This window comes from Bombus affinis, chromosome 8, assembly GCF_024516045.1.
Source record: "Bombus affinis isolate iyBomAffi1 chromosome 8, iyBomAffi1.2, whole genome shotgun sequence".
NCBI classification, from domain to species: domain Eukaryota; kingdom Metazoa; phylum Arthropoda; class Insecta; order Hymenoptera; family Apidae; genus Bombus; species Bombus affinis.
Window position 1 is genome coordinate 14,204,461 of NC_066351.1, and position 24,241 is coordinate 14,228,701.

At 45.2% G+C, this 24,241-nt stretch overlaps 1 protein-coding gene across 5 annotated transcripts in view; it reads left to right on the forward strand.

Annotated features, from left to right (window-relative positions):
• The window catches only part of LOC126919093 (latrophilin Cirl-like), a 364,340-nt gene that overhangs the window by 300,314 nt on the left and 39,785 nt on the right, over nt 1-24,241 (forward strand). For all 5 annotated transcript variants that reach the window (XM_050727769.1, XM_050727771.1, XM_050727768.1 and 2 more), the window contains one exon: nt 21,556-21,742. In XM_050727769.1, coding sequence (XP_050583726.1) covers nt 21,556-21,742 — 187 coding nt within the window. The remainder of the gene's footprint in view (nt 1-21,555; nt 21,743-24,241) is intronic.

Below are 24,241 nucleotides of genomic sequence, written 5' to 3' on the forward strand. Positions count from 1 at the left end.
TATGTGGTTTTGCAGATAAATGTGCGTCTTTTCATCGTCCTTTTAGGATATTACTCATCCCAATGACTATATCTTTGGTATGAATTAGCTCTCACGAAGCTTCGTCGATTCGTCGAATATTTTTAGTAAAAACATAGAACCTGGTAGATTTTCATTTTCAGTCATGTGATATTACAATTGTTCCGTCCAGCCACAAAGTGACATTAAAATAAAGAAATCAAAAAGAACGTATTTATCCCGTTCATCTTCTGTGATCTTCAAATTTCGATTGGAATAATACGCTAAAACCGAATTCCTATATCGAAAAACGAATAGGTCACTGAATTTTTCCCTATACGTGTTATTACAACACGTAGAAGCTCGAAGTGTGGAAATTCGAAAAAATATATCAGGTAGATTCGAACAACCGAATGGATTACAATAGTTATTCACGGAACAACAGATCCTCGTCTATACTACTTGCCGGTAGATTCAATTGCTAGCCGCGTTTCATTCATCGCTGACTCTTTTCTTTTTCTGCGAAAAACCAACATCAACAACAGGATGCTCGTTCCTAATAAAACAAATCCGCTTGCCTCGTCAACTGTACGATAGAATGCTGAACTCGCCGGTGAGAGATTTCGAGCGTACAGAAGCGCGGTGCCGTTTATCCGCGCCAGGAGACCACGCAGAAATAAAAGGCATCGATCCGCGAAATATCCTATATACCGTAACGCGTACCATTGTGCTAGGTTAGATTTAATGTCGGCGCCGTGCGCGAGTGTCACAGAGGTTCGAGGAAATACGAGGGTTGCAACGAACAGGCGGAAACAGAAGAAAGGTAAGAGGGAAAGGGTGAGAGGCGGGCAGAACGGACGAGAAGCTGGCAAAGGAAGAGAAGGTAAAGAAAGGAAGGTGGTGACAATGCGATCTCGAGTCCGATACGGAATTGTCGGCGACTCCGGGTACCGGGTTCCCTTTCTCTCTGACTCGTGAAATGAGCATAAGATTCTTCGGTTATTTCGCCAGCAAGCAAGCTGCGAACGAACGGGCACAGTTCTCCAACGCGCGATATCTCTCCGGGCTTCCTATCCCTCGAATTGTGCACCAACAACGTTCCAAATATCTCTGTCGGTCCTCTTCTCCCTTTTAGCCTCTCCGCGCCCTGCTTCTCGCACCCTTGATCGTCTTCACCGGCACGGTCAGCGATGCACCTTTTGACCCTCGAACCTCTCCTCGTATTTCTCACATTACTTTTCGGATCCTGTCTTCCTTTACCGCCTCCCTTTTTCCTCGTGCCTGTTCCGCGCGCTCTCCGCCACCTCGCTGTCGCGTAAGTTATTCGACTTTCCGTTGTGTTCCGCGCGAGATCGCGCGTGCACGCGAGCCCGGCCGAGAATTTATCGAACGAAACGTTGGCCGGAACGAGCCCGAACACCGTCCCCCGTGCCGGGGATGTTTCTTCATTTGGGAACGAACCGACCGATCCAGGCTGCGTTCTCCACCACTCCTTCCCCTCGTTCAATCGGTAAAGGGATATTACGGAAATCGCGCGGTAGAATTGTATAATTGTTTCGGTTTGCTGATCGACTAGAGAATCGAGCTATGGTGCATTCACGGGAACAGCATCGATCTCGCGTTTGAAAGAGCTATGATTGATCGGACCCATCCATCGTCAAGCATGGAGGCTGAATTGCTTCTCCCACTCCCGCTCCAATTGCCACCGCGCGGAAACGTAGACTAATACCGGTTATATACATAAATCAGCCAATGCTTAACCGATACTATCCCTTGGATCTTCTTTTATCATCGTATATAATTTCGAAGAAATTCAGGTTCATAGCGTAGTGGCAAAAGAGATGAATAAAAATAACATGAAATTAGCCGCCAGTTAATTCGATTGGAAACTAGCGTGCATACTCTAATCAAAGATTAAATTATTTCTCACGTTGTGCACGAGCGAGGTTGAAAATTCCGTCGATTAAAATATCGTTTATTAACGCGGAATCGGGTAGTGCGATAACGCGAAAGCTTCACGTCGCACGACGCAGCGGGAGAATAACTTCACCGTGCGGGTGGCGAACGAAAATTTGCGAATCAAAATCAATAGCAATTACGTGGAACAGTAACGACAAGGGGAGGGACGGGCTACAGCACGGGAAACTATGGTAGTGGGAGTATCAAGTTCGCGCGGTATTAACGGAAATACGAGATGTTTTCTGGAGCTGAAATAAAAAATACCGGGCTACTCTGGTAGGCTTACGCGCAGTTCATCTCGGTTGGATTTTTTCATTTTCGTCGTGGCCAACGAGGACCGCTTTATCCGCTCGAAAACAGTCGCGCTGCATTGTTTTCGGGGTATCAGCCGAGAGAAGGCGATAATCGAACCGAGAATGGCAATCGGGCTGCGTGTAAAGCGAACGAAATTAAACGATAATGCAACTCGGTTTGGCCGAGGCCGAGGCCAAAGGGAACTTTTCGAGGACGTGGGAAATGCAACCCCAATCCCGCGTCGCCATTGTTTCAAACTTCGTGGCGTTGTAAGCCACGCTGTTTCTCTCCTCGGTTGCATACTATTTGTCTCGCCAACTATCGGAAAATTTATATATACTTGGGGGTTGATGTTGATGACGGTGTGGTGACAATTGATGGCGAAAGGTACGAAAGATCTTTTTCTCAGTTGGAATTCCCTCGTGTACGTGATATCGATAATTAATTTAAACATTAGTTGGCCTGAATGGTTTAAGATTTCACTCAGAATACGTACTACATTAATGTACCAACATAATATCCCTTTTTTTCGGTGCTCTCCGCCATTCAGATTATATTCGTTCAATGTAAACGCTTGCAACTTAAACTTGCAGATCGACTTTCGAAACCATAACTGAATCGCCGAATAACGGAAAGCCTCCTGCAGACCGTTCTTATTCGATTGCGCCAAATGAAAATGTACTTCTAAAAGGCTCCATTCGATAATTACCAATACCCTCGTACCATCGTTTATTCATTCTCCGCTGCTTCTTCGTTAATCTTCCCTTTAACCCCATTATACAGGTCGCTCCATTTATCTCGAATCGTCTTCGAAAGCGTACCCCGAATCCCGAGATCGTTAAATTACGAAAGGTGAGCCGATTCACGGAAACACTCGTAAAAAGTTCGCTGGATGATCAATCCTCGCGTATCGTAGTGGCGTATACCGTAGCGAAAGTCCCTTTGGGGGTTATATCGAGCTCGACTAACCATTCCGAAACTATTTTCGACGGTAGGCGCATAGAAACGGTCGAATCGCAAGCAGGGAAATTCCTAATTCAAGTGGAACGCTCGATTCCGGTGAATACAACCGCGTACCCTAATTCCTGTCTGTGAAGGACTGTTCTTGTTGCGTTGCCGAGCTGGCAAGCCACCGACTAGCTATAGGTAATTCCAATTCTATCGGTTAGCGCCTTCCATGGTCTGGTTGGATGGTTGTTGCACGCCTTGGCGAGGGTGGAGCATTGAATGTTTAAGGAAGCTCGTCCCGGTGTATCTCGTTGCCTTGTTCGCAACGTTCTCCCTAGGCGGCTCTAACTGACCTCGACGAAAAGGACTTGATCTTATATACCGCGCACTAAGTGCAACACTCTTCCCTCTTTGCACCGAACTACCACCGTGAAATTTACTTTCCGCTCTTTTCTTCCCCTCGCGAGATACCTGTGGGAAGAATATCGTAGGAATCGCACGATGTATTCGTGCATGAAAAGCGTGGCTGTTTTGTTTTTCATGAAAGCATCGAGAATAATTTCGAATACGCTGCGCATCAATTCATATACATAGATAACGTTGATTTCGATGAGAGAAGTTAGTTACAAAATACGTTAGTCGATACGTTAAAAAATTCAGAAACGGGTGTATGCGCGTATTGTGCATTAAACAATTTTACACGAGAGCGAGAGTGTTGTTCGTGCAGAGAATGCTGATAGATACGATGTGGAGTTTCGATGAACATAGCGTTATCGCGTTGTATTTCCATCGTTTCTTCGGCATCAAAATGTTTAAACGCGTACCTTTTAACTGAAAACAACGTAACTCGAATAAAAAGTCGAAACTAAAGTGGAAAAGGACGCGGAGGCGTGCAGCCTGCGCAACGTTGACAGTGAAAAACGTCGACGGGCTAATCCGATTATAAATAAAATTGAATTTTTAATCGCGTCGTCGTCGCGTCGGCTCCTCGACCGGGAAAAGAGCAAGCGGAGGAATCACCACGGGCCGAGAATTAAAGTCGAGCGAACACACTGACTAGAAAAGAAGAAGCAGAACTGTTCGCCTTATTAAATTAGCCAGTGCCAACAAGAAAAACATTGACGGTAATCCTGTTAGTAGGAATCGTTCGATAATGAATCAAAGAAGTCGAGTCGGCGGGGTTTGGTATCCGTGGAAAACGGGTTTCCACGGTTCTCGGTCATTTACAATGTCGCGATCAGCTAAGAAGAAAAACCTTTAAACCGATCGTGTAATTAAATCTCGTGCGACTCCCTCTAAACCCCCCTGGTCGACATTAACGTTGTCGTCGTCGACATCCCCTTTCTTTTCTTTCTTGCGTTTCTCTCAGCTGGCTCTCGTTTTATTTCATGGCCGCTCGCCATTCATTCGCCGCCTTCGCACTTCGCCCTCCACAACGTGGAACCGGCTTCTTGAAATAATGTAAAGCACCTCTTTCAAGCCAGCCACTCTCGTCTATACCGCCCGGCCCTTGTCCCTTTTCTCCAGCTTCCCCCTCGGCCGCGTTCGCACACCTCTGAAGATCTGAATCTCTTTCCCTTGCTGTCCCCTTACGCGATGGTTGCGGCTACTGGTGCGAGCAGCAAATTTCTTCCGGCCTGTATGTTGCCCCCTCTAACGATTACAAGACAGACACTTTGGTGGTCGCTAGGACGATATCTCTCGCGAGATTAGGCCGATGTTTTTCGAGGGTCGCACGAGACTCGGCTTACACAATCTTTTTCTCTCTGTAGATAAGACTACGTGGAAATTAAATTGTAAGGTCTGCGATAAAACATGGGCTACGCGGTAAAAAATGACCAAATATCAAATATATTGATTCGAATTAGTTAACTTCCTATGAAGTATAATATATTGACACTTTGAACACGAATAGAAAATATTTCTTTGAACAATTTTGAACAAAATATAAATAGGATAGATATGTGAGACTCGAGTTTCTTACGCGTGAATCCTTAAGCGGCAAGAGTATATTTGACACGTTTCCCTTAAGGTGAATAGCTACCGTCCCGCTGGCTGTGCAGACGGATTCGGCGTTCCTAGCCTAATTACAGGGCCGAGTAGCCGTGAGCACCTGCGTCTTCTCCCGTTTCGTTTTCGTGCCTGTACAGCCCACACCCGTGAACCTCTGGCGCGAGAAACGAAACCACGTAACGCGATCTTACCACTTTCACGTTGCACAAACGAGTCGAATTTCTTTCGACCATTCTGAATCGATTCGAATCCTTTACCTAGAAGCTTTCAATCGAACAAATGCCCGAACGAATGGATGATTTACTTCCGATCGAAACTTATCATTTCTGAACGCGTAGATTGAGAAATAAAACGAATCAGAAGAAAAATCAGATAAAAATGGGAATTTAGTTAAAGTTCCATAAGATATTTGCATCGAAGAACCGTAACTTAATTCGATACAGCCATTAGAGAAATGCATCGTCTAAATCGTTTCGAAAGAGGCGTCGAGATATCCATCCACGTTCCATCCTGTCCGAAATACCACAGGAATGCAGTCGTGCCGTGACTGCAGCCTCCATTTCTGCGTTGCGTGCCGCATCGAACGTTTCTATCCCGATAACGCCCGTTTCTTCCGTGGAATCCTCAAGAAAGAACAAGAGAAACTCTCGATCCACCAGTCTCTAACACGATCTCCCCCCCGTCCCTATTTCACCGATTCCACCACAATTTCGATATCGAATTTAACCTGGCTTTCTCATGAAGAATTCGAGATCGATATTTCTGCTTGATATAGTTAAAATTAAATGCGATGCATGAGATGGTAACGGTGTCACAGTAGAGAGATATGTGACAGAAATTTAAAGGATTAAATTACACGGATCAACGATCTCGAACGACTACGTCGGATTCGCGTGATCGATGGATCAATCAGAGTCGAACGAACTGGTCAGAGAAAGCTAGAACGAAGACGCGGATTCCCAGCGCGGATAAAATTTTATCATGGATTCGTAATCGAACCAGTTACGAGAAGTTTGTGCACGTGCATTCGCTCTCAGGAAAATGCAGACGAATTATCTGTCGCGTTGCTCGAGTTTCACCGTCATTATATTGATTTTCTTTCTCCTGAATACGTTTCAAAATCTTCCTCCGTGTCATTCGTGACTATACATATATAGATTAGAATAGCTCTTTCGGAAATAGGTAATATTTTCTCGCTACAGTTGGTAATTATAGATGACAGGTGCGGTCAAAAGTGGCGGTATTCGGCTGTCGAAAATTTCAGGAACGCGCGCCCGAACTGAATCCGCCGTTTAGACGCGAGTTCTTATTTTATTTCCACTTCCCTCGACGTTATCGCAGTGACAGCAAAGGCTGTTAAGATTCCCGCACCAAAAGATATTACGATGGACGTCGGTAATGGAATTATAGGAAACGCGAAGATACTCATCGAACCATTGGGTTGATTACCGTCAGGTGTACGCTCGCTTTATTGTAAGAATTATTAAATATACAGAATATTATGCGGCATTATGATTGAAATTTGCTGAGTAGATAAAGTATTCACTATTTGTTTATACGTATTTTGATATAATTGATTAATAAAGTATTCGCTATTTATTTATATTTTAATATGAACGTCATCGCGAAGTATAAATAATTGATCTGTATATTGTGTACCCTTTGGATTGGTATTATAACTTTAGGCAATTTCAGTAAGATAATTATGACGTATCAAGAATGGTTAATTTACACATAATACATGTTATGACAATACACGTTACATGACAAGCTCGATATAATGCATTGGTTAGATGATTATGGGCGAAGCGTAATCTGTCAAAAAGACACTTTTTGGTCAGAATTTAATTTAAAATCAGAATTTAATGAAGTATATAACTCCTAGTTAGTAGTATGATCTTCGTTTCCATTAAACGTAAATCGATATGGAATATTCAATTGTAATGGTAATCAATATGGAATATTTTTCAATCGTATTTTGGAACAATTACAACGAGATATGTTTCACCATTTAAAAGTGGATGATTACTGCAACGAACACTTGTCTCGAGTAGACTATTATGCGAAACTTTGTACATATACTCTAGAAACTTCACTAACGCGAGAATTTCTGTGTTCCCATGGAAACGAAACTGCACACGACAGTGTAGTTTGCAAATCATCGAGAGTTTCAACCACACAAATGTCAATCGCATTTAAATTCGTTAATATAGTATTATGAAGTTCGTGTAAAATGAGAAACTTGGTGAAATGTATTATCTGGTCAAATGGAATATCGTTGTGAGTCGAATGTATTTTTGTTAGATTATAATTGCAAATTTTAACCGGCTAGGTTAATTATATCTAATAGCTACGATATGTATGTTTAAAAATATTTTCGAAAGACAGTTCACGCGTCTGATAAATTCATAAATTTGAAAACTCTGTTTGTAAATGTGTAAATGAGTTTACAGAACATTATACTTAAAGTTACTTAAATACTTTACATCATTAGACCATCTTTGTTTACAAAGTTACGCAAATCCTTAATATTCTAACAAAATGAGAAAAAAGCAGTAACATGGCATGTACATATGAACGATACAATTTCAAAAACGATGAACTTTCATTAGTCTGGTTCCCGCGTACAAGCAGCAACACTGTTTGCGCTGTTGTGATGTATACGTAGCATATCCGCATTCTTCAGTGACGTCGCAACATTGTTGGAACGCGTTCTCCATTCATTGTTACCGTTTGTTAAAAGTTGCAAATAGCCTCACAGCGTTCTCTCTACGCTTTCGTTACAGCTTAGAGATTTATAACGATATTACTAATGTTTATAGCAAACGTAACTAACGCTGCATTGCTGTTCAATTTTCAGCGATACTTTTTTCCTCGTCTTCGATAACGTTTTCGTCCGTGGCAGAGAGTTAATATTCCTGGCGGTACTTTAATATTCTACTCCAATCAGCTTGACGTCGCCTCTGGTTAATAAAACCAAACAACTTGCTCCTCCTTCTTTTTCTCTAGGTTAAACTTTCAACCACTTTCTGAAATTCTCACTGGAAGGGTACTAGTTAAAAATCATTGCACTCGTCGCCCTCGAACTATACTCTAATTTAGAAAGTTTTTGGACTCAACCGAAACGCCTTCGCTTCCGTCCAAACTTTTCACTCCACCTCGACGGTTCGACGCGTTGTTGATCTTCCTCGAGCATTTCGCTGCCAGCTTTCCTCGCCCTGTGTACCTCGCTAACCGGAACACACGCTCCCGTTTACATTACACCCCCGAGAACCGTTTATTATTTATACCGGTATATTAAACGCGGTCACTGGTTGTAATCGATCGCACTGGTTAACCCGTTTTCGGTCAACGCGCCGCAACTGACCGTGCAGTTTCGCTAGATGCAGATCTACGATAATAGTTCGCTAATAAGGATTATCGGTGAACGAAGTCGGAAATCAAAATTAGTTTTCCGAGATTATTCTGGAAAATTAAAAGTTGATAATTTTTCAGGCGGATTTTATCAGCGATTTAACTTCGCGGAGATTCAACGCCGCGTTTCACCAAGCCTCTCATCAACAGCCACGATGGACGCATTTTTTGGAAATTTTAGGCAGTTGCTCGTTTCCGAGAACCAAATGACCGTTTTATTCAAGCCGCGGTTAAGAATCACGAAATGACCCCCTTTTCGGCCATGAGCCAACAAGTTCATTAGTCTTCTTTCAGCGATTCCCGACGTTGCCTCCTCGCTCGATGAGCAAGAGTCGTACGACTTATTAAGTCACTCTTGAAATCTTATAAAACGCGGCTGTGGTTTCTTTATCCTAACCCTGCTTTCTTCTGCTTCGTTCTACCATGTCGGATTAAAGAGAAGCTCGCCTTAAAATTCGAGCGAGGATCCGTGCAATTTTAAGCGAGCGCGCTAGGAAAATTTCCAGAATACGATATCACGCGACTGAATTTTTTATATTAATCTTGAGTTAATACCGCGTTTAATCCACATCGCGAATTCATCAATTCCATTTAACATTTCAACTTCGTTATACTCTGTACTGTAACAGAAAGCCATTACTGAAATATCGGATCCGCTATTCTTTCGATTCTTTCGCGTTTTCTTTTTTTCCGCTGATGATGTAGAGGAAGAATTGCTAGAGTAAAAAAGTTATGGAATATTACATTACACAAGAGCAATGGCGGCGAACAATCTTCCATCGAGAGGACGGGTTCGTTATAAAATCCTATCGTTCGATCCATTGAGAGCGCTGGTGGTAGAAAAGTAGAGAAGCGGATACATTGTTTCTTTCATTAACTCGCGTCCCGGGTATCGTTGTCCGGCTGCATTTACGAGCTCCCTCGATGAGGACACGTGCTACGTTTATTAGCCCCCGTCAATGGTCTTTGACCCGTGGAGGCGGTGTCGTGGTGTAGCATACCGCACACGAGACGCTAAGAACGCCGTTCTATCGTCGTTTCTTGTCGTACGCCGACGTAGAGAACGATATACGTCGATCCTCCAGGAAACTCGATACGAGTAGTATCTCAGGAAGACGTACGACCGATCGGAACTGGCCTCGCAGACCGGTCCCTCGAGGTTTGCATCTTGCGCAGTCTTCTGCCTACAATTATCCGCCTTGTCTTCATCTCGCCCTTCATCCAGATTTCGTTTGCCTATGCTCTTTCAACGTAAAGATAGTCCAATCAATCGATTACATATAGAAAGACAGACAGGAGACTGTAAGAGATAATTTTTCACGATACTAGCTGAAGTAATAAAAATAATTTACGGACGAAACGTTATCTAGCTCGTGGTAAATTCGCAGCGTCGAATACCGATACAGTTTTCTCGGTGTAGTATCCAAAAAGGAAAGAAAGAAATATCGATATCAAGAGACTGTGGCAGCAGACATCGAGAAAGCAACGAGCCGAAAGACTACAGACTAATTAAACAAAATTCTTTCTCCACGGCGTGGAAAAGAATAATTCGTCGCTAATGAAAGCAACGAAGAATTTTATAATTAACAACTAAACGGGAGTAACCCTTGAACAAAGGGCTCCACCACTCAGCGATGGTCCCTGTTATAATGAAAATTAAAAGTCTTAATACTGACGGGAATACCGCGCGTTAATACGCCCTTTCCTTTCTTCGTCTCGAGTCAGCCGAACCCCCGACCACGTCGAAACTCGCGTGTCTCATCCACGGGACAAATTTTCATAACGCGCCGATGCTTAGATCCGGGAAAGTTCTCTTCAACCCGGTAATAATTCCGACTTACACCTCTCTCCTATCGCGGTTGAAATTCTCCGTCTGGCCCGCTGCATCGCGCGCTCTGGGTGGAAAAGAATATCCGATAAATCCGTCCTTCGATGTACTTGCCGACGTCTCCGATGTCAAAGCTTTCGAGTGGAGTACGCTCGTCGTCGCAGAGAGGGTTAAGCTCGGCGTGTGTGCACGCGCGTGTACGTGAACCGGCGGTGCGCGAATAAAAAGAGGATGGGTAGATAAAGCGGGTAGAAAAAGGTAGAAAGAAACAGGTACAAGGGGAGGGGGGTGACATCGAGCGTGGGAGAAACGACAGAGACAGAGAGAAACGGCAGGGGTTGAAAATGGTTGAGAGCCGCTCTTTCCAGGTGTGCACGAGTGTGCATGTACCAACACGGTGGCATCGCGAGACGAGAATCAACGTAACGAGACGCGCCACATACGCCTACCGACTCAGGCGATCTCATTTAATGAAGTATACCTCGCAATTATGTCGTTCATGATAGCCGTAGATGTGCATTAGACGTCTCTTTCTTCGTATCTCCGCGTCGTTCGTTGTCGGACCACTGGTAGGAGCCTCATTTTCGCCTCCCTCTTCGACTGTCTGCTACGCAACTTCCTACGATCCTCTCACGAGAGCAACCAGCACCAACGTATAGTATCTGAATTAATCAAGATATAGGTGTATACGTACGTTGGGACGATTTTTTCCTGGCGTGTTCGGCGTACAATCGTTCTTTTGTTCCAACCCGGTCTGGGAAATTTATGAGAGCTGTTCGCCTTTCCCACCCATCCCCTTGCCTGCCTTCCTTCCGTTCTCTGACGCACCCTTTTTGTCCCTGGAAATTAATCCGTAATGCCGTTAGCCAACGCGAAAACGCTCTGCCTCCTCTGATACACGCCTTCGAAGAATTTTAATAACCTTTAACTGGATGGATGCTGCTTCAATTACTGCTTTAGAGAGACCTTGAACGAGGATCTCGTGAAACGCGGCAATTGTTTGCATTCAGATTTTTCTACGTAAATTAAAATTTTATTATTTTGTTAGCTTTATTTGAAAACAAGAAAGATCGTGTCGCGATTGAAAAACGGTCGAGATTGGACGACAAATAAAATATCGGAGAAGGCAAATGATATCTTGCCCATCTCTTTTTAATTCTGTATATTCCTGATATCGTGTTTTTTCGTCGTTGCAATTAAAAACCTCCTGTCAAAGCTGGAAAACACATCGTTTTCCAGGCGACGCGATCCTCGATTTTCGGTGAAAATGGGATCACAAATCGGAGAAACGTGGGTGCGTAGGCTCAGGATCGACGGTTTGCATGCAAAGCATATTTCGCTTTAAACCGCGTCGATTGCCGTCCGTTGCATGATTCCTGTCAAAGGCGGCCAATTACAGCGTTGAAACAATGGCGGGAGGCGTCAGCGTTTCACGATTTCTGAAAATTACCTGCCGCTCGTTTCGATGAAAATAAAAATGTAGCCATTAAACGGCCATGCATTTAGTTTCAGCGATTGTTGGTCAGCCCCAGGCACAGCTCTCATTTAACAACTATTTTCCAGCTGTATCGTATAATATTTTCTACAAATTACGTATTAGCTTACCCTCGATTTGTACCAACGTTTCGCAAATTCAACGTATTTCCACGATACGTCCATTCATTTTTTCAATATATTTTTATGATAAACCCAATGTTCGCGTGAAAACAAGTCGAGCCGCGTCAAAAACGAATTGTGTTAATTTCCAACAAAAGGGTAGGAACAATATGAGAAAAAAAAAGGAGAGAGAAACGGACAAAGGAGAGCGGCACGACGAAAGGGTGGAAAAAAAATCAGAGATACAAAGAGAGAAAGGGGTAAACGAACGAAAGGATGGCAGAGAGGGAGACAGAAGAGTGTGGGAGAAAAAAAAAGTGGTCAGCGACGACAACGGCATTCCACGAAATGTCATTTCCATCGCGTCGGTCATCGATCAAGCGACGCGCAGCGAGTACGGTAACTGATATCGACAGGGTTGGACGACGGTGCCGACGTCCGCGATGAGTGACGTCTCGCGACCGGTGTCCATCCTCTATCCAAAAATTTTTTCTCTCCCTCCCTCCTCGGCAACGCGACAGTAACGATTTTTCGTTTCTCTCCGTCATGCTACCTCGTTCCTCGTCCACCGTCCTCCCCGTCCCTGTCATCGCACACCTCTTACTCCCATCACAGCTCCGTTGGGGCCATTTACACGCGACCGCTCGTGTTACCTGTCATGTAACGCGAATCGAATTCGATGTCGTGAAATGTGGGCCACGCTGATTATTAGCGAAGTGGGAGCCGTGTAAAGGATGTATCCTTCGCCGCATCGTTGCCTCTTTTCCCTTTGAGCCGCGGCGATGATGTACGTTGTTTGGTTCACGTTCAGTTCGCGTTTAATCTTCGAGATTCGAGGGTATCGTCGGAGAATAAACGCGTGCGGAAATTACTCGGCAATAGGTATTTGTATAGGTGGAACAACGGAATACGTAAGAAACAAATGGTAGGGAGGCAGTTCATCTTTATAATAAAGGTACTTGAGGAAAAGGAAGTTCTTTGAGTGGCCGACAGAGCATCGATAAAGCCTTTGAGCATCCAATTGCCTGCGTAAATTATGATCTCGACCCACGAGCGAACGAGAATGTTAGAAAAGCCTGTGCAATGAGATTCGTAGGTTCATCGTTCATAATTTGTCGCTGCGGTGCGGCGGATCGTTCGCTGGTATCGATCGACGATACCAGGCCGGTGTAATTGGATCGGCGATTCATATAAGGCCTGCACAATGAAAATATTATGAATGGGAGATGTATGAAACGTGATCGCTAAATAAGCCAGATAAGAGGTGTCTCGTGTTACCCCACCCGCTATCTTAGATGACGTCATCGTAAAACGTGGAAACTACGCGATAGGATGCATAATACGGTTTCTTATTTCCGACCGCTGCATCTGCCTTAGCCCCGTTAAACGATCCGATCGACGTGCCAGGAACAATACCAGTCAGAAGACGCGAACGATACTTTCGAACGATCATCTCGCACTTATTCCTCCCATCGAACTGATCCGAGCGATTCCTCTCGTTTAGCCAGCTGTCTCGCCAGTTGTAAATTATGCCCACGTGCTTTCCTAAGCGCGAAATTATGTCCGGATTGCGTTATCCATTACGGTCGAAAGGGAAGGCCTGTGTGGAGGATTCACCAAGACTTCATAAATACCGCTCCATTACTCACGGAATGTAATTACGAATCTTGTTTAATCGTGCATCTTCGTTATATCCGGCACACGCACAAGCACGTGGCCGATCAACCGTTTTTTAAATATTTCCGCATGCGAGAACTAATTAAGGCTGACAAGCGATGTACCTACACTACTGGTAAAGTAGATTCCATCCAGCGATGACATTCCGATCGAATTTTAAATGATAATTAAATCAGGGTGTATCATCGTGGCAACCACGTAAGACACGGGTTCTCTTTAATTCTTACAAGAATCCTATGTCTCTATTCAAGAGAATTATGACTGGAATATTCGACGTCGCTGAAATATATACGTGCATACGTGTATGTATTTGAATATACGTAAGCCTCGGAATTTTGTATTCGTCCTTTGATATATCAATTCAACAATTCCACCATTAAAAATGTAATTTTTATTGAAGAGGATGGAATGCGAAAAAATGAGAATAATGCCGTATGATTAGCGTAAACTGCACGTATCGCCAAAAAGCGTAATCCTCTCTCATAAAATGCATGCTTTAATTGCATTACCCCACTCAATAATTTCGGGGACAGCCGACAAAAAGGAGCAGGCGATTCCATTTCCAGGTATCGGAGGAACAACTGCGCCATAATCGATCGCATGGGGCACGAAGGGATCAAGGGAGGCAGATAATTGCTGACACTGTCCTCCGAAGCCGGTTGACGCTGTTTTCTATCTGCTCCTTATAATTTATTCGGCCGCCATAAATCAGTCGAGCGCGACGAGACCGCGACGTGCAACAGGCCGACCATGTAAATGCCGATGCACAGAGCGTATCCGCGCGGCGGCGCGTATATGCACGCGCGCTCACGCTGGTTCTTGCCTGGCCAGCAGGTCCCATCTACCGTGAATTGATAATGTAATTAGAGCGTCGAAAAAGGATTAGCTCGAATTAGAAATTCCGCCAACACGGCTCGGCTCCGGTTCGAAGGAGGGACGAGAACGGACCAGGCAACGAAGGCGGACCACGCTCCGGTTCGTAGGAGAATCACGGATGAGACGAGCAAAGGGACACGGAAGAGCGAGCGAGAGGAAACGAACGAAGAACGTAACCAAGGCAAGTCTCTACGGAGGACTTTGATTTATGCGTCCCGGGAGCGCTTCACGGAGAGTGCAGCAACCGTGTGCAGCTCGCCGAGTCCAAAGATGCATGGCCAACCGGACGAGGAGTGCACCGACGCCAAACTCGCGTCTCTATAATGTTGCCCTCGATCGATAGCCGCGAAAACGAAACGCGCGCTCTTTTTCTTCTTCTCTTGCACGCCTCACGGCATTCTATGGCCGGTGATACACGGAAGAGTAATAGTTTTCTCTCCTCTGTGTTCTATGGTTTTAATCCCCGGGGAAATAATTAGCAGCGTGTCACGATGTACCTGTGGCACGGATACGTAACCTTCTTCGCACCAGAGGTGTACGATGGATTTCAATTTGTCATGGTGTAATGAGTAGATTTCTTTTATTGGAGGATCGGAAGCGACCGCGAGAAGATAAGTAGATTTTGAATCGCACGGCGAAGAGCACATTTTTCGTTGCTTACGTTGTCCTAGTTTCTTCCATCTTTGAATATTTGAAGAAAGAAATAGGAAATACTCGACGCTTGATAGATACGGTGACGTTTAGGATCGTACACGACATTTTTACGATAGAAATTCAAGCCGAAGCTAAAATATGAGATTCTCAGTATCTTTTGAGATTCTTATGCTCTTAGATTGCTCTTTGTCAATTCGCTCGTCAAGACTATAAGAACTGTACACCAGAAATCCAAGAACAGCAGCTTCAGATCCAGAGTAGAGCTACATAGTTTCAGGTGAGAAAATACAACGCTATGCGAGCTATACTAACGCGCGAAGAATCAGTACACCGTTATATCCCTCTTCTACGGAAAACAGTCTCTTGCCGTCCCGTATACTACTCGAAAATTTACCAAGTCGCAAACAAGAGCACCTCGTCTACCACCCGTCGACTATCCGTAATGAAACTCTTCAAATCCTCCACCCGTTTCTTCTTCTGTCGTGTCATCAAAATTCCTCGCGACACCCGAGTCTCAGCGATACTGGACACAGCTCCAAAAACGATGCTCACTTCATTCGTCTCTCGGATTCGCTAAAATCGTTGTTGGAGAGCGCGTGTTTCTGGGGTCGAAAGGATGGCGCGACGAGCGTTTGCCGACTGGGGAATCGTGTCCGTGGGCAACAATGGCCGCACAGTGTTTCAACAAGGCATCACCCACGGCGAGTGTATATACCATAGTAAAGGTTTCGAGGCCTAAGACCGCATCGAGCTGACGACATCCCGCTGTTAGGTCGGCCCTTTCAAGTTGGCCGCCGCGGCAGCGGGAGGCACGGCTTGCCGGACCTCCGATATATTATTACCCGAAGTCATTAATGGTAAACTGCAATTCTCCTCTTTTCCCTCCACGTGCCGTCCACGGAATGCCCGGCGAGGCAGAAGGTACGGTTCCCTCTCTTGGCCATGGCGCGGCGTCTCCTGCCTCCCAGCCGGTCCAACGGATCTGGAATTAATCGAGAAATATCGAATGTTTTATTGACGATACGTTCAGCCTACTCGTGTGATGGAATACTGTAGGTAATTAATTATCTCTTCCCTCGCCACCCCTAGGAAACGCTAATACCCGTGCACTTGGAATTTCTTGTTCCTCCTCCCTGTCTTGCTTCCTGCCATTCTTTCCTCCTTGAATTTTTTACTCGTCCATCTGAGTTCAAGAGTTCATTTTACCTCGGAAGAACGATGATATCTTCAATTGTCCATTGTTTATATTCATCAATTATCATTAACGTTTATTTTAACCGACTAGATTAATCACTTTTGACTTGAAACTAATGGACTTCGAACGTGCAGATCGAACCAAGAACCGCAGAGGTTCGTTTCGTCTGACGGAACTCGAAATTCGAGCGTGATTTCTACTCAAAGATCAATGCGCGGACATCGATATATGTTTCTGCTCTTTGGCCAATCGGAATTGAGGACTTTCATCTTGGACGTCGACGGTCACGATCGCTTCCGAGTCGCGTAGATTTGCGCGAACACCGCTGCGGATAGTTACGCAGCTCCTCGCCGTTCGAAGTCGCCGCAGCGCGTAAATCCCGAGGACGATCGAACTAGAAACACGGATACTCGAACCCGGCTCCCTTGAAACTTTGTCCCGGGGGAAAGGTCCTGTCGGTATTCAAGCGCTTCCACCCCTTCGTTCACGGGTACACGCGCACTTATGCGCGGTCAAACCGATACACGCAGCCGCGACTTACAGGCATGTGCACATAGACGAGAGACAGAGAAAGAGAGAGAAAGAGAGAGAGAGAGAGAGAGAGAGAGAGAGAGAGAGAGCTTTCTAGAGAACCACGGCAAGTTTGAAGCCCGTTGTGCCTCAGAATCCGTACTTAGAATCCCTGGGCAGAGTTCAGGCTGCGCATTGACCGCACGAAATCCTGCGGCGTTCTCACCTTCCCTGGCGACCGGTGCGGCGTCTGTCACGAGACAGCGAGCTACGCGACTTCAAAGAGCTTCAATGGGACCGCGATGGAAATCCGCGTCTCTGCCGCAATCTCGGGAAACTTGCCTGATTAGATCCTCCTCTTGAATGTTATGCAATTGAGACCCGATTAATTGGCGTCAGAAGCGATAATACCGATATTTCCTTCGTTTGTCGTGAATTACGGATTTTGGTTGCTCCCGCTTTTCGTTCGTTTCGTTTAATCTTCCATCGGTCGATGTTGCGTGTACTACAAGGATTGAAGAGATCGCGACGAAACGTAGACAGCAACAACGTTCAAACTGTATCTGCCATCAATTACTGGTACGAACAAGTTTTTCTCAAAGTTTGAAACAATTTAGATCCTACGAAAAATTGTATTTGAAACGAGATTAAGTTTGGAACGCGATGGAAAGAAATCAGAAGAAATGGGAGTTAGGTCGTTCTTTTTGTTTTCTGTTTTAGCAGAAAGAACGATGTACTAGTGCTCAAGGAAATGTATTCTTGTGTTTGCTCGACCTAGTCTTATAAATTAAACAGATCAACAAGAACATTAGCGAGTCCTTGTAAAAAGAAGTTTGCTCGATGGATCTTCACGTCGTCCTTTCTTGACGATTATCGCGTCTCGAGTGGAATCGGAAGTAAAGCGATAACAGCATTCGGCAATTTCTCCGGGATATTATCCTCGCAACCATAGTATGTATCGTTATACCATCTCGGATCCCGACAGCGTCGTCGTCATTTCCACTAGACACGACAGGGCGTTACAGCGTCGGCAAGAGAGTGCACTCGTTAAAAACTTTTCACGGCATTCATTCGAACGCACTCTGTCAAAGTGCTATGCAAGGGTCAGACGCGAGAACTCCGGCAAAAAGATGGTAGATTTTCCTGTCGTTTGGTGAAACGACGAGTCAGATTATCACGCGCGCACCCCCTACGTATCGTCATTATGATCCTTGGTGTTTGCGTGGTGCGCGTTTCCGCGAGAAAACCTTTTTTCAAAACAGCCAGCGTAACGAAATCGCAAAACGGGAAGTAACGCTTCCCGACACAGGATGCTCGGCGACACTTCAATCTCGCTTTTCGCGCGAATCGTAATAGTCCTCTACTGTTTGCTTGTCTCGCTGCGTAGTTAGAGATGGCGAGACAGAGACAGAGAAAGTGAGACAGAGAAGCGAAATGCGACGAGTAAACGACTCAAAGTCGCGGTTACAATGGCCATACAACTGGCGTTTGACTCGTGAAAACGAAGAGTCATCGTTTTCTCTTGATGTCGAGAGATTGCAATTAATTACCGCGATACCTTAATGCGAGTAACAAAAGGACAAGTATTATTATACCTCTTACACATATCTCGATTATATTCAAAAAGGTAACGACACCTGAATACCTCTAACTACCGTTAAAAGACGGCAAACATTTCTCACTTGCATTAAATTCGGAAGCCAAAAACTCGAGCCCTCTCGTGCGCAACGCAAACAAAGTAAAAAAGGTAAACGCGTACAAACAGGAGAAAAAGGTCGAGAGTGTTCGGTCTGCCGTGATAAAAGGGGGAGGAATGCCAGAGGGCCGACGTTCGAACGAGAGAAGGAAGCCGATGCGAAGCGTGTTCCTTTACGTCAGCTTGAACGCGGCCTTTTTTTCATCGCGTTCACGTTAGAGGTGCACCGAGAGAATGCACCGGTTGCAGGGCGCAGCTGCGAGTGACGCGCGAGCGAGTGAACGGGCGACATGCGGCCGCGGTTATGGCACGCTCGTTTCACGAAAGGTAGGTAAGCTTATTCGAGAACCGCTCCGTTTCTACGTAATAGCAACGCTCGGCAACAACAGCAAAGTTTTTATCGTGGAATTGTTTCGTAGTACGACGCGTACCGCGCCATTCCTGTTTCCGTTTCAGTCGTGTGGATGTTGTTCGAACTACGATGACGCCATATATCGATTACCTCCCGCTTACGGTGTTATCGAGACACGGTTAATTAACGACGGACAAACCACAGCGAAGAATAAACGTGGCCCGTGTCTTGGTGCCGCTTAATCGCGACGCGAACACCTAGGAAGGGAAGCGGTGAGAAATTACCTGGATCCTATAAAATCTTCTATTTCCTCGCTCCCTTCCGAAGCTCCAGGAATCCATCCTAGCGTGACCGGCGATTTTGTTCTCGTTTAAATCGAATACCTTGAGATCTTTTACGGTAATGGAAACCCTTCGAGATACCGTAAAATCGGCATTTCTTCGCGCCGCTCGAACCGCCCTGCCGTTTTTACGGCGAACATTCTTCTAATGTGTATACACTCCGGTCGAATCGGTGGCGATAGGCTGCAAGTTTACCTTATTATGGCGATCTCTCGTTTGTCCTTTGTTCGTCGATGTAACCGTGACTAGGGAAAATTGTCTTCGCATCTTTGTAAAAACATTATTAAATGTAACGAGTCGATATCGATCGTGTAGTTATGCTGCTTTTTCTTGTAAAAGTATACGCCCTCGGCAGGCTATTTGTTTAGAAATCTTGGACGTGTTCGTTGTATTTTGAGGAAGCAAGAAACGTGGTACCAACTGCATCGTTTGCGGAAAGTCCTAACAGCGGTCTAAAATGGCATTGTGGCGCGTCAGTATGGAACTAATGAACTCACGACGGGGCTTTCACGGACAGAGTTATTACAGCCCTTCTCCCCGACTATAGTACTCCTCTCGTCCTTGCCCCCGTGCTAGTCCTCTTGGTCCGTTCCCCGGGGTACTTCTCGCCGCCTTCTCTCTTCTTCGGGACACACCGCTTGCGCCCTCCGTCACGAACTGAACACTATGGCTCACCAATATTATGGCAGATCTATCATTCCTCCGTCTAAATAAGCCTGGGCCTAGTTTTACGACCCTTTCTTCTGGCTGTTGGTCTTCTTAGCAACTCCTTTTATCTCGTTCAAACGTCTGCTTCTCCATGTGCGCGTGTATAACAATAGCAATTGTCAACACTAGATACTGAAATGGAAAGAATGAAATATCGATGTACACGAACAAACTATCGTTTATGCATATTATTCGCGACAGACTTACTTCGTTAGTCGATTCTTTTTTAAACCGAGATAATCATCATACCAACGTCGCCCATTTTCAACCTTTATTTCACACTTTTTAAACCGTGTAAACGAGACAGACAGAATATACACTTCAGCCATTTTCGCGGCCATTAAACCGAGCCACGGTCTGCATTCGCGGGAGGAAAAGCAACCGTGGCCCCGGAAGAACGCTGTCAGACGCGTATCACGAGACGAGGAGAAGTAACAAGCAGCAAAAGCGAGAGGACTTTTCTTCGAAGAAAGTCGCGCCTGTAAATTCGCTAATTTTCTTTCAAAGGAAACCTTCCGGTAAATTTTCCGCGGAATAAATCCCCGTGGCAGCGAATAAATGGGGTGGGATCGACAAAGAGTCGAGGTCTGAGCTCGAGCCGGCTATCTCGACCTCCTGTCAGTCGATCCCACGAACCGTACTGTAACAACCATGATCTCTGCCTCCCTCCCTCCCTCTCTCTCTCTCTCTCTCTCTCTCACTCTCTCTGTCTCTCTCTCAACGACGTTTCATTGTTTGCGTTTCCTGTATACGCGCGTCTATACACCGGTGTCCTTTATCTTAATTTCATTACACTTCGCAACGCGACACGACCCAGCCAACTGCGTGTCGGTAATGCACCCTCTGAGTCAGCCTGCCCGGCAACAACCACCGAACCACCCTTCTACAACCGACTCGTCACTGTAATTTCGTGCAAGCTACTTTGACGTATCCTTGACTCTCGCCGCTTGGAAATCTCGACCCTCATCCTCTTACTCTGGACTCCTTATTCATTCGCGGTAATTCAACCCCCTCTCTAAAGTCTATCGCTAAAGGGGAGGTGCAGGGGGTTAGTTGGAGTTGTTGGTGTTATTTCTTTAGAAGCGAGTCGTGACTTTGGTATTTTATTCATTTTCTCATTGTTGAGCGATCGCGCTGACTAATTAGACCCTCGTTGCGTACGACTTTCGAGGGCGAAAGCAAGCATGGCTATAGTGTGAAGGGTGGTTTTCGCTTGTCTTGACCAGCTGGAATATTTCTGTTGGTTTTTGTCGACGGGGAAACTGGTTCTATACGAGAAAATAAATGGTTGTTATATTTGGAAGAGACAGGCATTGTTATTAACCACGTTTTCTTACCGAGAATTGTCTATGGAAGAATTAAGATTGGTAAAATTATTTTGATAAAAGGAATAACGATATTTCATTTAGATCTTACGTTAGATTTTATGTTAAAGAAGAATCACGAATGAATTTAATATTCGATCCAACTGACGGTCTCGTTTCATTTCTATTACAGATAGGTACGACACCGCGTACGCCTGCGAGGGCAAGACCCTGTGGATTGAGTGCGGCGAGGGAAAGCTGATCCACCTCATACGTGCGAACTATGGAAGGTTCTCGATAACGATATGCAACGAGCACGGAAACACCGATTGGAGCGTGAACTGCATGTCACCGAAATCCTTTCGGGTGCTGAACAGCGAGTAAGTATTCCGATGATCGACGTACTTGCATCCTACATACGCAACTGGTTCTGATCAATCAGCCCCTTCCCCTCATCCTTTATCCCTATTTTACGAATCGCGTCAAGGAATCACGATGGCGACGTCAAATCGAATCCGTTCTAGAACTCTGCCGATATTATCGAGAGCGAAAAAGAGGAGAAATAAGGGAAGAAAAAATAGACGAAAAAAAAAGAGAGAAAAGTGGGAACGGTCAGGCTGACAAGCATTTTCTATCCTTAATGAGTCGAGTAGCACCAATTAAAGGAGACGTCCGATCCGATCGAGCGTAGATCGCGCTTGTCACCTGGTCCCCGGGTTATCGAACGATCCGACTTTCCACATGGATCGGTATCTACACGGCGAAGCTTTTACGACCGTTCCATTCGAGAGATATCCAGCATGACACCTGAGAGTCTAGCTCGTTCCCTTCGCGGTAACGAGAAACGCTTCCTGAACGGTGCCGTGCGCGCGTGTTCGTGTATATATCGATCATAGTCTTTCGATGACCTTGGACGAGAGGCCGATCTATACGATCTATCCGAGCGAATCTCGATCCGATCGCGCGGATCTATCCCTCGGCAGCCAGAGTTACGCGCGCGCTATTGGACGGTTCGGTCAGTACCCGGGAGTGAAAAATTATTAACCGTCGAGTATGCGGAAATTCGACTCGTCGATTTCGCACGGAGGGAAGATGCTGTCCGGAGATGTGTGGCCGTCCTTCGAACCGCGAAAGCGTCTCTCTCAGATCAATCGTTTGAAATATCGATCTACTCGGCTTCGAATATTTTTCCATGCTTTTGAAACTGTTCTTAACGCATCTTCATTCATGTGGTAATAAAATACGTTAGTAACAGCGTGGAGAGAAAGTTTAATGAGATAGCACGTGTACGTGTACCATAAGTCACCGGATACTTGCCTACTTTGGGCAAAATGTTTGTTAGAACGTATAATGTTTTTCACATTACGTGCATTGTTTTCGATATTTGACGCAAATACTAACTTCGTTTCATAGCGCAGATTAGTTCGTAGTATAAAATCGCACGTATTTTAATTCGATCGAGTGTCTTACAGATAAATGATAATATAAATTCAAGAAATCGTACACCTAACGTTCTAACAATCGTTTCACCTAAAGTAAGCAAGTGTTTGGTGACTTATGGATGGCAGTATATCTGACTGTATAAAATATTAAACGAGATTCGACATAATCGATTACAGTCACATTATTAAATCAAGGCAACTTTCACACGACTGCAATTATTCTAGTAAAGTTATCGGATTTCTTAAAATCAGAGTAATAATTTTGAACGGATACGAAAGGACACGAGCCATCAGCTTCCTCGACGTTGTTCCATCTCTATCCCTGTCCGCCCACGGAAATGGAGCAAAGAGCATGGAGTCGAAATCGCGAGGAAATAAACGAGGGGGTAAAGGATGGGGGAAAAGAGGATATATCCAGAGAAGAAGGAAAACGAGGAAGGAGTGGACGGCTTCATATGGTCCAGCGAACTGGCCAATTGCTTGACCATTGAAGAGCGTATTTCGCGGCGGATCAGAGCGGTAGGAAGAATCGCAAACTCAGCGGTCGCTTCTCTATCTCGGTCCTCGTGAACATCCCCTCTATTTCCTTCGGTCTTCGTGTCTTTGCGTCCTCCTAAGTTTCAAACACATGCACACTCGTATAAACGTATACATGTGAAATATATACACTCACGAACACACGCGTTTCACGCGCATTTCCACGTGTCACAAGATACACGTTCCACCGATCCGTATTCTAGGATACCCAACCTGATGAAATATCCTGCGGATTCCTTTTTCTATATTCTGGTTTTTTATTTCTTTTTTTTCTCTTTCTTTTCGTTTGAACGGCACACGGCGAAATCGGGAATCTGTCGCAGCCGTTGGTCTAGATGTTCGATTCGAAAGAGCAGAAGGTAAAGGGAAGCGATGAGAGAGAAAGACATAGAGAGAAGAGAGACAAAGGGAAAACGGTGACGTAGAATTTCGTTGATCTGACGCGAAGCGCGTTTCGTCGTTGTGATTAATAGTTCGCTAGCGGAAATTAGTTTCGCGGGAAACTAAAAAAGGGGAAACGTGACTCTCGCTACGTCTCACGACGATAAGACCGTCGACGTGCCGGTAGTGTGAATAATTGGGAAAGATAATCGCGATGACGAATCAAAATCGTATCCATTAACGTTATCGTCGCGTAGCTCTGAAAGCGGTAGCTGCGAGCAAACTCGATCCCCGTTGTCGATTACGTTGGTGAAACCAAGGAAGAAGAAAACGAAACGACGATGAGGAATAAGAAAAGGAAGAGAAAGAAGAAGAAGGAAAAGAGACATAAGAAGACTGCGAGAATACAAAAGCGCCACGTAATCGCGTAAGAACCGCTAGAAGCACGCGTTAATATCGAAATGTGCCACGGTCTAGGGCTTGAAGTAGATTTTCAGAAAAATGCATTTAAAGTTCGTG